The sequence below is a fragment of the Lemur catta genome, chromosome 4 (assembly GCF_020740605.2).
Source record: "Lemur catta isolate mLemCat1 chromosome 4, mLemCat1.pri, whole genome shotgun sequence".
In the NCBI taxonomy this organism is placed as follows: domain Eukaryota; kingdom Metazoa; phylum Chordata; class Mammalia; order Primates; family Lemuridae; genus Lemur; species Lemur catta.
The window spans coordinates 81332679-81348809 of record NC_059131.1 but is presented as its reverse complement, the minus strand read 5'-3'; the positions used below and the strand labels follow the sequence as shown (position 1 = coordinate 81348809).

The 16131-nt window shown below is 39.8% G+C and overlaps 1 protein-coding gene across 3 annotated transcripts in view; it reads left to right on the top strand.

Annotated features, from left to right (window-relative positions):
- Positions 1 to 123: 123 nt before the first annotated feature.
- The window catches only part of SEPTIN10 (septin 10), a 55981-nt gene continuing 39973 nt past the window's right edge, over positions 124 to 16131 (top strand). For 2 of the 3 annotated variants that reach the window (XM_045550378.1, XM_045550376.1), the window contains exon 1: positions 159 to 263. In XM_045550378.1, the coding sequence (XP_045406334.1) occupies positions 234 to 263 (30 nt within the window). In that variant the 5' untranslated portion in view covers positions 159 to 233. Of the gene's footprint in view, positions 264 to 16131 lie in introns of all 3 variants that reach the window. The other variant, XM_045550377.1, reaches the window with a different exon arrangement.

The window sequence follows — 16131 nt, the reverse complement described above, 5'->3', positions numbered from 1 at the left end:
GCTTGGCGCGGCCAATGGCGCGTCCGGCGGCCGCCGGCTCGGCCCCGCCCCTGCCCCCTCCCCGCCCCTGAGGCTGCCCCGCCCGTCACTCGGTTGGGGCCGCGCCCCGCGCCTCGCGCCTCGTGCCCTGCCCGTTACGCCCCGCCCCGCCCGCCTTCCCGCCCGCAGCCGCCCGGACTAGCCGCTCGGGGCCGGGCCCGGACCGCCGCTCCGCCGCCCTCCCGCCGGCGACCATGGCCTCCTCCGAGGTGGCGCGGCAGCTGGTGAGTCCCGCCGACTCCCACACCCCTCCGCCGGGGCCGACGCCGGGCCCCCGCCCCGCGCTTCCCGTGTCCCCGCGGACCTTCCTCAGCCCCCCGCCCGGCCGCGCCTGGTCCGGCCGGGATTGTGACCCGCACCCTCCTTGGGCGGTCGCGGCGGCCGCGCGGTTCGGGGCCCGAAGAACGAGGGGTGCGGGCGGACCCCACTCGCCGAGGCGCAGTGCTGGGCGGCCGGGCGTTGGGGGCAGTTCTCTAGTTGGCTTCCCCGTCTTTGTCAAAAGTTAACTCCAAAACAGCAATGTGGCTCTATCGCTTTTATAACGGTTTTTGTGCGCGCAGTGCAGATTAATACAGTAGTAGTAATCTTGTACAGTTGTGTAGACTTCTGTAACACTCTGCTCACTCAATAAACCTCAGCTTCCAGGCCTTTCGAAAGCTTTTCCCGTTTTACCTAACTGTGCGGTTGTCGAAGTTGTCCTCCATTGGGGTTTGAACCGGGTTTTTTTTCCCGCCTTAGCATCGTTGTGTTCTAAAAGAACACATTCCTCCAGAGTTTTGTACTTTTCGAATCTCTTTTGTATGTATATCTCGTTTGATGGTAAGCCAGTGGTTCTCAGTGTGGTCACAGTTATTTTAATAATAATACCAAGGTGTTATTTGCCTTTGCCACTCTCATTGTCTTTACAAGTGTACACGAATTTTCCAGAGGGAGCAATTTTCGATGATGTGGAATGACCTCACTGTTCTGAGGGCTAATGGAATGTTTTTGTGTATTCTTTAAAAATTTTCTCCCTTTTAATTTCGGATACTATGAATATCAAAGGTTGTAATCTATATATATGAACAAAAGCTCTTCGGAGACTTGAGACCAAAAAGTTTGAGAACTACTGGTCTAAGCAATCTCGTACATAAGTTTAAATTGTAGAAACAGTTCAGCTTGTAGGCTGAGAGATTGGGGGATCTGTCCAAAGTGACACAGTTGATTTGTTTTATAGAGCCTGGACAAGGATTTTTCTCCCTGATTCAGCCCAGATCTCTTTCTGTTCTATCAAGTATTTAGAGAAGTCTAAATTTTTCTATCTGGACTGCCTTGTTACAGTTGCTGTGTTTGTGTGCATGTGTGGGTGAGGGAGAGATACTGGGGGATACTGGTGAAGAAGGTGTGTTTCATAAACTCTTTAATTCACAGTGTAATCTTCAGCATCAAATCAAACGAGCAAAAGAGAGCACTTCATTTAGCTGATGTTGGATTTCTTGTCAATTGCCTGTACTTTGCTTTGAGGCTACCTTTGTTTTCTAATTAAATTTCTTATTTTGAGATAATTTTAGATTCACCTGCAGTTGTAAGAAATAATAGAGTATAGTGACAACTCCCGAACTCTTTACCCAGATTTTTTTAACCCAGTTTTCCCCAGTATCTTGCAAACTATAGTGCAATACCGCAGCCAAGATACTGACATTGGTACAACTACAGGGAAGATAGAGGACCTTCCCATCACAGGGAGGATCCCTCATGTTGCCCTTTTATAACCACACCCATTTTATTCCCACCCTACCTCTTCCTTAACTACCAACAATCAATAATTTGTTTTTTATTTCTGTAATTCTATCATTTCAAGATTGTTATATAATGGACTGTCCAAGTAGGTAACCTTTGTGGATTGGATATTTTCATTCAGCAAAGTTGTCTGGAGATTCATCCATGTTGTTTGTTGTATCAGTGGTTGGCTGAGTGGTTTTCTGTGGTGTAGATGTACCATACTTTGTTTCAAGGACATCTAGGTGGTTCTCAGTTTTTGGCTATTATGAATTAAACTGCTATAAACATTCATGTACAGTAACTCATAATGTAACATAATGTAAATCTAAGTCTTCAGTTCTCTGGGATAAATAGCCCAAGAAAAACAACAGCTGGGTCATATGGTAGTTGCATGTTTAATTTTATAAGAAACTGCCAAGAACTGTTTCCCAGAGTGGCTATAGCATTCTCCATCCCCACCGGCAATGTATGAGATCCAGTTTTTCCACATCCTCGCCAGCATTTGGTGTTGTCCCTATTTTTAATATAACCATTCTGATAAGTGTGTAGTGATATCTCATGTGGTTTTAGCTTGCATTTCCCTAGTGGCTAATGATGTTGAACATCTTTTCACCTGCTTATTTGCCATCTGTGTGTCCTCTTTGGTGAAATGTCTCATCATAGCATATCTTTTGCCTGTTGAATTTAAAGTTTTATGTATATTACATACTAGTCTTTTTTCAGATAATGTGGTTTGCAAATGCTTTCTGTCAGTCTGTAGTTTGTCTTTTCATATTCTTAACATAGTCTTTTGCAAAGAAAATATTTTAAATTTTGATGAAGTTCATTTTATTAATATCAACTTTCCTTTTTATGGATTGTGCTTTTGATGTCGTGTTTAAAAACTCTTTACCTAAATCCTAGATCCCAAAGATCTTCTCTTGTTTTTTTCCTAAAAATTTTATAGTTTACATTTCATGTTTAAGCCAATGATTCATTTTTAGTTAATAATTCTATAATGTATCATACTTAATCGAGGGGCATTTTTTGGCCTATGGATGTCCAGTTGCTCCAGCATCATTTGTTGGAAAGGCTCTCTTTCCTCTATTGCATTATTGTTGCAGTTTTGCCAAAAGTCAGTTGAGCATGTTTGTGTATGTCTTTTTTTGGGTTTCTCTCTTAGCACACAATCTTAATTCTTGTAGCTATGTAACTCTGAAATATAGTAGACCGATTCCTCGCACTTTATTCCTTTTTTTCCCCAAAAAAAATTTTTTAGCTATTCTAGTTGTTTGCATTTCATTGTAAATTTTGGAATCATCTTGTCTATATCTAAAAAAAATCTTGCTGAGATATTGAGAGGAATTACATTGTATATTGATTTAGGGAGAAGTGATCTCTCTACTATGTTGAATCTTCCAACTCATGATCACGGTATTTCTCTTAATTTCTCTATATTTGCTGTGTTTTCTTCCATTAACATTATGCAGTTTTCAGCATGCAAATCCTGCATGTGTTTTGTTAGATTTACACCTAAGTATTTAATTTTTTTGAACAATTGTAAATAATTGTTTTAAATATCATCATTCACATATTCATTGTTAATATATAGCAATATATATATTGGTATGTGTATCTTATGTCCTGTGACTTTGCTGAATTCATTTATTCTAGGAGTTGGGATTCTGTAGATTCCTTGAGATTTTCTGCATAACCAATCATGTCATCTGCAAATAGGAACAATTTTATTTCTTCCTTTACAATCTATGTGCCTTTTCTTTCCATCCTACTTGTGTTGTCTAGATTGTAGCACTATGTTAAATAACAGTGGTGAGAACAGACCTCCTTGCTTGTCTCTGATGTTGGGAGAAGCATTCAGTCTTTCACCATAGCTGTGGGTTTTTTGTTTTTTTTTTGTAGATACTGTTTATCAAGTTCATGAGAGATAATGGTCTGTAGGTTTATGTACTATCCTTGTTTTTGTATCAGGATAATACTAGCTTCATAAAATGTATTGGGAAGTATTTTCTCTTGCATTTTCTGAAAGAGATTGTGTAGAATTACTGTTAATTCTTTAAATGTTTGGTAGGATTCTTCAGTGAAACCATCTGGGCCTGGAGATTTATATTTTAAAAGTTTTAAAATTATGAATTCAACCTTCCTTAATGTTATCAGGCTATTCATCTATTCATATTATTTCATATTGGGTGAGTTATAGTAGTTTATGGTTTTTGAGGAATTGATCCATTGCTTCCAATTTTTCAAATTTCGTGCGAATAGAGTTGATCATAGTATTCCATTATTACCCTTTTGATGTCTTCATGGTCTCAGTGATATCCTTGTTTCATTGCTGATATTGGTAATTTGTATTTTCTGACTTTGTCAATCTTATTAGTAATTTGTCAGTTTCATCGATCTTGTCAAAGAACTCTTTGTTTCATTGATTTTTCTCTGTTTTTCAGTATGATCAATTTCTGATCTTTATTCCCTTTCTTTGAAAATATTTTCTTCTACGTTTCCTTCTTTATTTACTTTGCTTGCTTTGAGTTTATTGTGCTCTTCTTTTTCTAGGTTCTTGAAGGGGAAGCTTAGATGATTGGTTAGAACTTTTCCTCCTTTCTAACGTGTGCATTTAGTGGTATGAATTTCCCTCTCAGCACAGCTTTAGTTGTGTTCCACAGATTTTAATATGTTTTATTTTCACTTTCATTGTGCCTTTATTTTTTAAAGAGCTCTTGTGTTAAATCTCATTTGATACTCTTAACATATGTTCAGACTTTTTTTAATAGAAGAGGATAATAATAAAACTCAGGTTTAGTATCTTGCTCAAGGAATCACAGCTAGTAATGGTGAGATCTAGTTTGTATCACAGCAGTCCCCAACCTTTTTGGCACCAGGGACCAGTTTCATGGAAGACAGTTTTTCCATGGACTGGGAGTGGGGTTGGAAGGAGTGGGATATGGTTTTGGGATGATTCAAGCACATTACATTTATTGTGTACTTTATTATTATTACATTGTAATATATAATGAAATAATTATACAACTGACAATAATGTAAAATCTAATGCTGCTGAATCTGACAAAAGGTAGAGCTGAGGTGGTGATGCAAGTGATGGGGCATGGCTATAAATACAGATGAAGCTTTGCTCACTCCCTTGCCGTTCACCTCCTGCTGTGTGGCCCAGTTCCTAACAGGTCACAGACCAGTAGTGGTCTGTGGCCTGGGGGTTGGGGAACACAGTGGTACCATATTATCTCCACTGTTACCTCCAACATGCCCCTTATTAGTAATTGCATCAATTTTATGGTTCAGATCTCACTTACATAAGTTCAGTAAAAATCTGCTTTCTTTATAACAGGACGTGCTTAGACATGCTGGTTATTTTACCAAGGCTTTGACTAGAATGACATATTTTCAGATATGCTCAGACTGCTTTGAGGAATTAAGGTTGAGTTTACAGAGCTGATAAAAGCTCTTAAAAAACAAAAAAACCCTGGTGTAGTACCTTGTCTATAACATTTCCTGATCTGTGATAAGTAAATTATGTCACTTTTGACAGGTCCAGTTCTGGCTGCCTACGATCCTTACTATCTCAGACAAATGAAAGTGTGTGATTAGAGTTTTATCTAGAGAAGTCCTGAGTCCTGCATATTCTGGAACAGTGCCAATTGTCTAAGTACCAGGATACCCAGGCTTGTGTTGGAGCTTCTGTTTTCAGAAACATTGTTATATTCTCTCAGTAACCATGAATTAACTGTACTGGGAAGTCTAGAATTTCCAGATTTCCTTCAGAGTACTTTATCAAACACTAAAAGATTTTAAATTATGGAGTAAATAAATTATTGGGAAACGTTTTTAAAGTAAAATAAGTGTTGAGACTAGAAAAGGAAAGTCAAGTCGAAGAGCACCTGAAAGATTTCTGAAGTGCAGCCTTGGGGAGGAAATGAAGCTGAGGGAACATGAGCTCAGCTTTAGAACTTCACTTGTACTTCTTTCTGCCAGAAGGGGAGATGCTTGGAGACTCACGTAAGAGTCAGTGGGAGTCTGTGCTGGGGTAACATGAACGGGGGGAAGTTGAGGCTTGTAGAACCTGTGTTAGGGGTGAGGGATAAAGATACACCCCCTCAGCCTTACTGCACTTAAGGCTACCGAAATATTTTTCTGTTTAAAGAATCCTAATTACTCTGTTACATAGTGCTGGGACAACTGATGAATGTAAAATAAGATACATGGAAGTTTAGTAGAGATTACACAATAATCATTTAGTTAACAAAGGATGTGTTCCAGAGTTGTTTATTACCAGAAGTAGAAATTAAATAGAAGGCATAGCGTTGTTTACTGGGATGTCAGACCTGAGTAATATAATTGAAATGTGAATTAAAACAGTGGTATAAGTTGAAAAAAATAAAATATACATCATGAGGAATAAGAAGGGGTTAAGGTCCGGAGGAGGAAAGGAGGTACCTAATTTCTTTTTAAAGTGTGGATGTGGGAGGGACTTGGAGGACGGCAAACTGGCTTGGCCCTACATGTCTGTGCCAGGTAGGGTGGGCACCCAGCTCTGCCATGCTAGTTTCAGGCAGCCTAGGGTCGGTGACCAATGGGGCTTACCAAAGATAAGGTGGGAGAACTGTGAGCATCTTCTCTGATCATTGTTACCTTCCCCTCTTAAAAACCAGATCAAGTTTATCCTAACCTTGGTGTGGACCATGTTTATGGGGACAACAAGGAGTCCTATTGTTCTAGTAGAGATTGTGATGTATAGAAATAAATCATAAATCGTAAAATATTAGGGAGTGTATTGATGGATACCTTAAATGTTGTATTGAGTGGTCTGTACTCCAGTTTTTTCATGGACACATAGAAGTTGTACACAGTACATATATGTGTGCTTAGTTGCGTATACACTATTTAGCAGGAACATTACTTTGAGCTGTGAATTAGGCCAGAATTACTTGAATGATTTTTGAAAATTAAAATAAAAAGATGTCTTTGTTATACAGGGACTCTGTTTAAGAGAAATGGATTGACTAAGGCAGTCCTATGTGTATGTATAGATAAAAAATTGTCCTCTTTAACAAATGAGTAGCTAGTACTGCTCAATCCAAGGACATTCATTGATTCTGGGCTTCAGAAACCAACATTGAGTTTTTGCCCACCTCCAGCATAATCTTCAGCATTTTCCCATGTACACTGCATGAAATCCAGTTTATAGAAAGTCCTTTTCTCCTCTTGTGAAAGTATAGATACCTCTGGGCAAGTTAGCTAGTAGTTGACTTTCCTAACACATAGTGAAATCTTGGGAATCAAGAAAGTCTGACTTTCCTTTGGGATGAACATAAGTAAGTAGTTTTGATGTAGGGCGAGGCTGGGTAAGGAGTCCCGGGTGGTGAGGGGTACAGAAAGGGAGGTGGGAAAAGACTAACTGTAAACTTTGCCTGTTTCAAGGTTTATGTAGAACATTATTTCTCAAACTTTTTTCATTATTGCCTCCTCAGGACAAAAATTAAACTTAAATCAAATTTAATTAGTTGATAACAAATTTAATTAATATTAATTAAATGACTAGCCTGGATAATGTAAGTTCTCTCTAATGAAAGGAAATGAATATAAAAGAATAAAGTTTTTTTCAGATAGGATTGAGTCAGGGGGAGGAACACAAACCATTGACTTTTTTCATCCTCCAAGAACTAGTTTCTGCTCCCATTGGAGGGTGGGCGTGATATGGGTATTGCCCCCATTGAGAATGCATGATCTAGAATTAGCCAGTCTAGAAATAGGGCAACAAATGTCGTTTCTTCTAAGTCTGCTACTAGATTTGAAAACAGTCTAAGACTGAAAATACTTGGTGCATAATAGATTAAATAGGCATTTGAAAACCTACTCAGGGCCTTAACTGTTTAGGATATTGTTTCTATGGAGACTGTATTCTAAATCTAAGCAGCTTACTAATATGAACATTTGGAAAATACAACTTATTAATGCGATTACAGTTCATACTAGCTAAAATAAGTAGAATGAAAGCTTTTTTACCAAAGCTCAATATTGAGCTAAGTATTAAAGAGATGGCCATGGATTAGCAGGGAAGAATTAGCTAAACATTTAGGTGGGAAGAAGATTCACCATCTCAGATTGTCTATATACTCAACCTTAAAATAATATGAGAAGCCTTTCAGTTAATTTACCAATCATGAAAAAAATAGCTTTAAAATTTCCTTTAATGCGTATTTTTTTTTTTTTGAGACAGAGTCTCACTTTGTTGCCCGGGCTAGAGTGAGTGCCGTGGCGTCAGCCTAGCTCACAGCAACCTCAAAGTCCTGGGCTTAAGCAATCCTACTGCCTCAGCCTCCTGAGTAGCTGAAACTACAGGCATGCGCCACCATGCCCGGCTAATTTTTTCTATACATATTTTTAGCTGTCCAGATAATTTTTATTTCTATTTTTAGTAGAGACAGGGTCTCGCTCAGGCTGGTCTGGAACTCCTGACCTCAAGCCATCCACCCGCCTCGGCCTCCCAGAGGGCTAGGATTACAGGCATGAACCACCACGCCCGGCCAATGCCTATATTTTTTAAATGAAAGTGAACTTCAGCCATTTTCAACTTCTTTGGACATATTTTTATGTTTTTAGTGGTCTAGTAATCTCTAAAGATGTTTGCAAAAGATAAAGTATTCAAGATATATTTTTCTATGGATTTGTCCTTTGTTGCTATAACTATGTCCACTGCGGTAATTGAATGCTACCAGATGGTGAAGTGCATTTATCATGGCAAATACTTGACTTAAATTATCACATTTTACCCTCCCAACTCATAAGCTGAGTACTGTTATCTCCATTTTTTTGGATGAGAGTCAACTTTAGTTGAACAGAATATCTCTCATTTCGTTTGAGTTGTCATCGTACCTCCTTGCCCCAGGTCCTCTCACACAGCCTTGGCAGTTCCTCAGTGCTCCACCATTTTGCATGTGTTGCCACTATAAGCAGTTAATTCTAACAGCCTTCTTAAGCCATACATTTATTCTGATGTCATGTTAACTCTTCTCCACTGTGACACAGGTCATTGAGATGATTTCTAGGGGCTCTCTGTTTTGGTAGAAGATAGGGTGTTTGTTAATATAGAAACAGAGATCCTATTGTATAGAAAAGAATTATAATTTACAGTTTCCACATAGCTCTGAGAGCCAAAGGATCCTAATACAGCAATATAATTTGAACTATTGGCGAAAATAGTTTAATTTTGTTTTGTATTTGCATATTTTACTGTATGTTTTCTTTTTTATTGTTGCTTACAAATAATTACACATATATTAATCATTTAGTTTATCTTCAGATATTCTAGTTAGTTTTTGTTAGATACTACTTTCCCACGTATTGATTACTTTTAGTCAGAAAATTTTGTTATACTTTTACGAATTAACTTTTATTAAAGTATAATTTATATATAATAAGGTGTATCCTTTTTAGTATAAAGTACTATGAGTTTGATGAATGCATACTGTTATGTAACTGAAACCACCTTTTTCACAAATCAGTAATGGGGTGCAAGGCAAGAACTGGGGTAAGGGCCTAGCTATTAAAATAATACACAGGCCTAGCTAAAAATAATGATAATAATAACTGTCCACCTGCTTCTCTATAATTGCCACTTGGAGCCACACAGCTGGTGGTCATAAAGATTCTTAACTTCTCCCTATAGCTGGTGTCCATAAAGATTCTTAACTTTCCCCATAGATAGTATCACCTTTTTGAAACCTAAAGGTAGTTTTTAAGATATCTTCCAGGCCCTGCATTCCAGTGGATTGGTTGACCCACCCATTGGACCAGCTGCCCATACCAAGACACCTACTCAACTGGAATTGTGACCCCAGGGACTGAAACAACTTGAGAAGATGATTTCTATACCCCTATAATTTTGCCCCAATTAACAAACCCAATTGCCTAATCCCTTGCCTATCAAACTACCCTAAAACTACTGCTGAAAGCCTTGTCTCCCAAATTCTCAGGGAGGCAGATTTGAGAAATTTCTCCCTGTTGAGAAATTTCTTCTGTCTGCTTAGTGCTATGCAGACACTTTCTCTGCCTTGTAAACCCTGCTGACTCAGCGTATTGGCTTCCTCTTGGACAGCAGGCAAATGAACATGGTTGGGCGGCAACATAACCACAATGAAGCTATAGACCAGTTCCATCAACTCCCCAAATACCCTTGTGCTTTTTTGTAGTCAACCTCTCCTCCTACTGCTGACAACCACTGTGACCAGTTTTCTGCCCGTTGTTTTGCCTTTCCTATATAGGGATTAACATAGCCTTTGAGCTGGCTTCTTTTGCTCAGTATAATGCTTTTGAGGTTCATCCATGTTGTTGCAGGATCCTCTTCGTTGCTGAATGGTGTTCCATTGTATGAATGTGCCTCAGTTTCTCCACTTAAAGAACATTTGGGCTGTTTCCAGCTTTTGGCGATTATGAATGAGGCTACTGTACACATTCGCCTACAGGTTTTTATGTGAATATAAGTTTTCATTTCGCTTGGGTCCTTGTCTAAGAGTAGGATTACTGAATAATATGGAAAGTGTGTATTTAACTCAATAAGAAACTGCCAAACTATTTTCCAAAATGGCTGTACCATTTTGCCCCACCAGGAATGAATGTGAGTTCATGCTGCTCTGAATTCTTGCCAGTACTTGACATTGCCAGTTTTTTTTTTGTTTGTTTGATAGACATTCTGATGGGTGTGTAGTGGTGTCTCATTGTGCTTTTAGTTTGCGTTTCCATAATGACTAATGATGTTGTAATGTCCTTACTGGCCACATGTGTATGTCTTAATATATCCTCTATAACAGCTTTCCTGGCCCTCTCTCTGCAGCCTCATCTCTTCTGCAGTCCTTCCACTTACACATAAGCCTCTGTAGGCTTCAGCAACAACGAGCTCACTATAGTTTCCCACCATACTGGTTATACTGGCATCATTTGTACACACTGACTCCTCTACTGTCTTTCCTTTATTTGCTGGGAAAATCGTGTTTCTCCATCAAGTCGCCACTCAAGCCTTTCCTTGGCAATGTCTTCTCTGATAGTGCAGAGTTCATTATATATACCCCGAGTGTCTTGTCTATGTTTTTAATTGTATATATGTTTCCCACCTTTACTAAAATTCCAATTGCAAGGATATCACCTCATTTAGATTTGATCCACAATGGCTGAGGTCTGTTATTCTGTCCTTAAAATGTGAGGCTTTTTTAGTAATATTATACATTTGTGGAGTGAATGTAAAGCAAGTGTGTTAGAGACTTCACGCTTGTCAACGGAAAAGAAGCCAAACTCTGTAAAATAATTTTAAAGAGATTTATTCTGAGCCAAATTTGAGGACCATGACTTGGAGCCACGCCCAAGAAGCCTTGAGCAAGTGGACTCACTGTGGCTAGGTTACAGTGTGGTTTTATACGTTTTGAGGAGACAGGAATTACAGGTAAAGTCATAAATCAATACATGGAAGGCATACATTAGTTTGGCCTTAAAAGGTGGGCCATCTTGGGGGTGGGGCTTCCAGGTTATAGGTGGGTTTAAAAATTCTTTGACTTGTAATTGGTTAAAGACAATGAAGCTTTGGCTAAAGGCTTAGAATATTTTAGGGTAAGGAGGTCTGTTAATCAGAGACAAGCCACCAGACATTAATTGTTATGTAAATTGAGGACCTTCAGGTTTGTGTTGCATAGCCTTAGGCCTCTTAATGAGTTACAAAGGATGTCTCCAAGAAGGGAGGGGAGCATAATGAGGCATGTCTGACCTCTCTCCTCCTGGCACGCAATTTAGTTTTAGGATATCCCCTTGGCCAAGAGGGGGTGCATTCAATCAGCCGGTGGGGAGGGTGAACTTTAAAATTTTATTTTAGTTCACACCAGTATATTTTCATAAGCCATCAGTTCATGTTTTTCCCCCATTTGCTTATCAGGGTATTCTTTTGTTTCTCTTATTAACAAGAGCTATTGGATATACCTCTTTGCTTATCATGTGAACTGTAAATATCTTTTCCTGATTTGTCACTGATCTTTTCAGCTCTTCTTCCTTAAATGTAAAAGGTTGGAATATCTCTCCATACCCTGAGGTTTAAAAACACGCATCTGTATTTTCTCTAAGTTCTTCTATGGTTTAATGTCTTACACCTAAGTTTTAAAATATTGTAGAGTCAAGGAAACCTAACTTTTTCCCACATTGTTAACCTGTCTACCATTAGAAAATCAAGGGATATTCAAACATAGTCTGTCTTTTATGGAAATGAACCTCCCCAGGGAAAAACCATGACCTGTGAATGGACGAGAAGGGCAGATTTTGACACAATGAAGGGAAATGACTGAAGGACTAGAGCTGTCTAGCAGAGGAATGGGCTGCCTGTTAAGCACTGAGCTAGGAGCCCTGGCAGGGTTCCAACAGCTGCCCAGCACAGTAAACTTCATCAATGCTGCAGAGCTGACTTCTGCACTGAGTGGGAAGCAAAGATAATGATGATCTTTTAAGGTCCTTTTCAATTCAGATTTTATGACTATAACTTTGAGGAAGCATTGAGGGAAAAAGTATGTGATGTGGTGAAGAACGAAGAACAAGTAACGGAAACTGCACGTACAGACAAGTAGATTAAGACAATAAAACTGCATCTCATTGATGTGAAAAGACTTTGTGGAACTAAATCTCAAGGCTTACTTAAATGAAAAGTAAATGGCTTGAATTCCTGGGAGCCAGGGCATGTTACTTGCAGGCTAGGTGATAGAAACATCAATCAAATTAGCAACTGGGAGAGGAGCTAAAGAAAAGGGGAAGACAGAGAAATACTCACTAAAAGGAATTAAAATTGAAGAGGAAAATTTGAGGGAAAAGAATACTAGGGAGTCAATGTGTGAACTGAAGTAAAATCTTAAGGCTTCCCCCACAGGCTGACTGAATGGACCCCCTCCTGGCCAAAGAGATATCCTAAAACTAAATTCCCTGCCAGGAGGAGGGAGGTCAGACATGCCTCATCATGCTCCCCTCCCTTATTGAGGACATCCTTTGTAACCCATTAACAGGCCTAAGTGTATTGAAGACAAACAAGTAGGTCCTCAATTTACCTAACAAACATATGTCCAATGGCTTATCTCTGATTAAGAGCTTCTTATCTTAAAACATTCCAAGCCTTTAGACAAAGCTTCATGTCTTTAACCAATTGCAAGTCAAAGAATTTTAAACCCACCTATAACCTGTAGGCCCCCCCCACCCCGCTTTGAGATGGCCCACCTTTTCCGACCAAACCAATGTATATTTCCCATGTATTGATTTATGACTTTACCTGTAATTCCTGTCTCCTCAAAATGTATAAAACCACACTGTAACCCAATCCACTTGCTCAAGGCTTCTTGGACGTGGCTCCAGGTCATGATCCTCAAATTTGGCTCAGAGTAAATCTCTTTAAAATTATTTTACAAAGTTTGGCTTTTTTTCTGTTAACACTAGAAATGGCCAGAAAGCTGAGAAAAATGTTCAAAATGCCAGAAGTCAAATTAAGATGTCAGTTTTTGCCTATCAAATTGACAAAATTTTAAAAATTGTCAATACCCTGTATTAATGAGTGCATAATGAAATGGACATCTGTATATACTTGTGATATTGTGAAATATATATTTGATCTTTGACCCAGTTTTCTGACATAATTCCTAAAGTCCTTAAAATCTCCAAAGTGATGTCTTTTTATGTGGTAATGATGACTGGTGGTGGCTGGCAGTCCCTAGGTAGCTTCAGATTGGGGGCTGGTCACCGGAAAGGCCAAGACTGGATTAGAGGATTGGGACTTCCAGTTCCACTCCCAACCTGCTGCAAAAGGGTGGGGGGTAGGGAATGGAGGGAGATGCAGGGAGAAGTGCTGAAGTTTAGGTTGATCAACTGTGGCCAGTGATTTAAGTTAAACCATTGATTAAACTTTAATCAACCATGCCTACCTAAAGAAGCCTCCATAAAACCCCAAAAGGGTAGGGTTTGAAGAATTTACAGTTAGCCAGACATGTGGGGCATACATACTCACATGCATGCCTGCATCAGTGCTGCAGAGCTGACTTCTGCACAGAGTGGGAAGCAAAAATAATCTTCTAAGGCCCTTTTCAACTCAGATTTTATGACTCGACAGGGGGCAGAAGCTCCTGTGCTCAGGATGCTTTCAGACCTTTCACTGTACATCTCTTAATCTCGGTGTTGACTTGTATCCTTTAAAATATCCTTTGTAATAAACTGGTAAACATAAGTAAAGGTTTCCCTGAGTTCTCTGAGCTGCTCTGGCAAATTAATCAAACCTGAGGAGGGGATTGTGGGAAGCCCGATTAATAGCCAGTGTGTCAGAGGCATGGGCAGAAATAATCTGGGGTTTGTGATTAGCATCAGAAGTGGGAGGCACAGTCTTGGAGACTGAGCCCTCAACCTGTGGGATCTGATGCCTAGATAGTGTCAGAATTAAATTAGAGGACAGCCTCTACAAAATTGTTTGCTTGGTGGGTGGGGAACCCCTCCCCTGACATTTGGTCACAAAAGTATTCTATGTTGTGTGAGAGCAGAGGAAAAATGGTTTGTTTTTCTTGACTTAGCACTAATATTGGAAATGTAAGCCTGTACAGTCTTTTTAGGGGGCAGTTTGGCAGTATGTTTATACCTTGGATCAGGAATTACATTCTAGGAATTTGTCAGATGTGCAGAATGATTGATGCTTGTATGGGTATGTTGGTCAGAATCCTCATGGAAGCAGACACTGAGGGGAAGCTGGCAGTGTAAGAGATTTTGTTGGGGTGCATGGGTCGGGGTAATGCCTGTGAAGTTCAAGGGGGAGGAAAGCCTTCAGGCCCTGATATGATCTTGATAGCTATGCAAGGAGAGTGGAGAGGAAGCAGAATTGGGCAGTGAGCGCTGCAGAGCAGTGCCGGATCTGACAAAGTTGGGCCAGACTGCCCCAACACCCCCACTGACCTCTCCTAGGGCTGCCTGTGAAGAGAGTGGTCTTGGGTTGGATGCTGCTGCCATCCTGAAGGCTCTGCAGCTGGAGGCTATCAGCTAAGCACATTCTTTATTTTTATTTATTTATTTTTTTTGAGACAGAGTCTCGCTCTGTTGCCCAGGCTAGAGTGAGTGCCGTGGCGTCAGCCTAGCTCACAGCAACCCCAAACTCCTGGGCTTAAGCGATCCTACTGCCTCAGCCTCCTGAATAGCTGGGACTACAGGCATGCGCCACCATGCCCGGCTAATTTTTTCTATATATATTTTTAGTTGGCCAGATAATTTCTTTCTATTTTTAGTAGAGACGGGGTCTCGCTCTTGCTCAGGCTGGTCTTGAACTCCTGACCTCGAGCGATCCACCGGCCTCGGCCTCCCAGAGTGCTAGTATTACAGGTGTGAGCCACCGCGCCTTGCTAATTCTTTCTTTTTTTTTTTTGCTGGGCTGTAATTAGCATCCACTCTGTGTTAACTTGAATAACTTAATAACTTGTTTTCAGGAAAATTTTAGATCAGCACTATTAACTTTATTTTAATGTTTACTTAACCTGAAGATTTCATCAAATAATTTTAAATAATGAGTCTTTGGACTTTTTCAAAGTATTGTTTCAAGCCAAAGACCCCTGCCCTCCTGATACCCATAAAACAGGCCCTGATAACAATTATTTCGACCACTCTCTGCTTTTCATTCTTTCTCTCTTACCTTTTTTTTTGTTATTGTTGTTCTAAAGAACTCTAAGAAACACCTCTTAGAAACTCAGAGGTCCAGGCATGATGGCTCATGCCTGTAATCCTAACACTCTGGGAGGCCAAGGCAGGAGTATTGCTCGAGCACAGGAGTTGGAGACCAGCCTGAACAAGAGCGAGACCCCATCAATACTAAAAACAGAAAAATTAGCCAGGCATCCTGGCACATGCCTGTAGTCATAGATACTTTTGAACCCAGCCGCAAACTGTATAGCATTTCAAAAAATTATATATTTAATATGCTAATCTATTTCATGTAATGCTAATAAATTTAATGTAATGCTAATATAATACATAATATAATATTCTATCATATTAAAACCCCAAAACCACTTTCTTACCAGTAATTTTTAAAAGTTTAATTTTCCTTGAAGTTCTATAGTTGACAGGTCAAAATTACACAGTCTCAGTTTATTAGATGTGTGGCGCATCCCTTAGACATGGATGCTCAGAGGTGAGCAGATCGTATGTTAGGTCAGGAGTTAACACCAAGCATGGAATGTTCTCTTCTCTTACTCAGTTTCTCTAATGCAGGCTTCTGAACAGAACCCCAAGCATGTGTTTTCTGTGGCCCTTCTTAACCTTTACCAAAAAGTCTAACTCTAA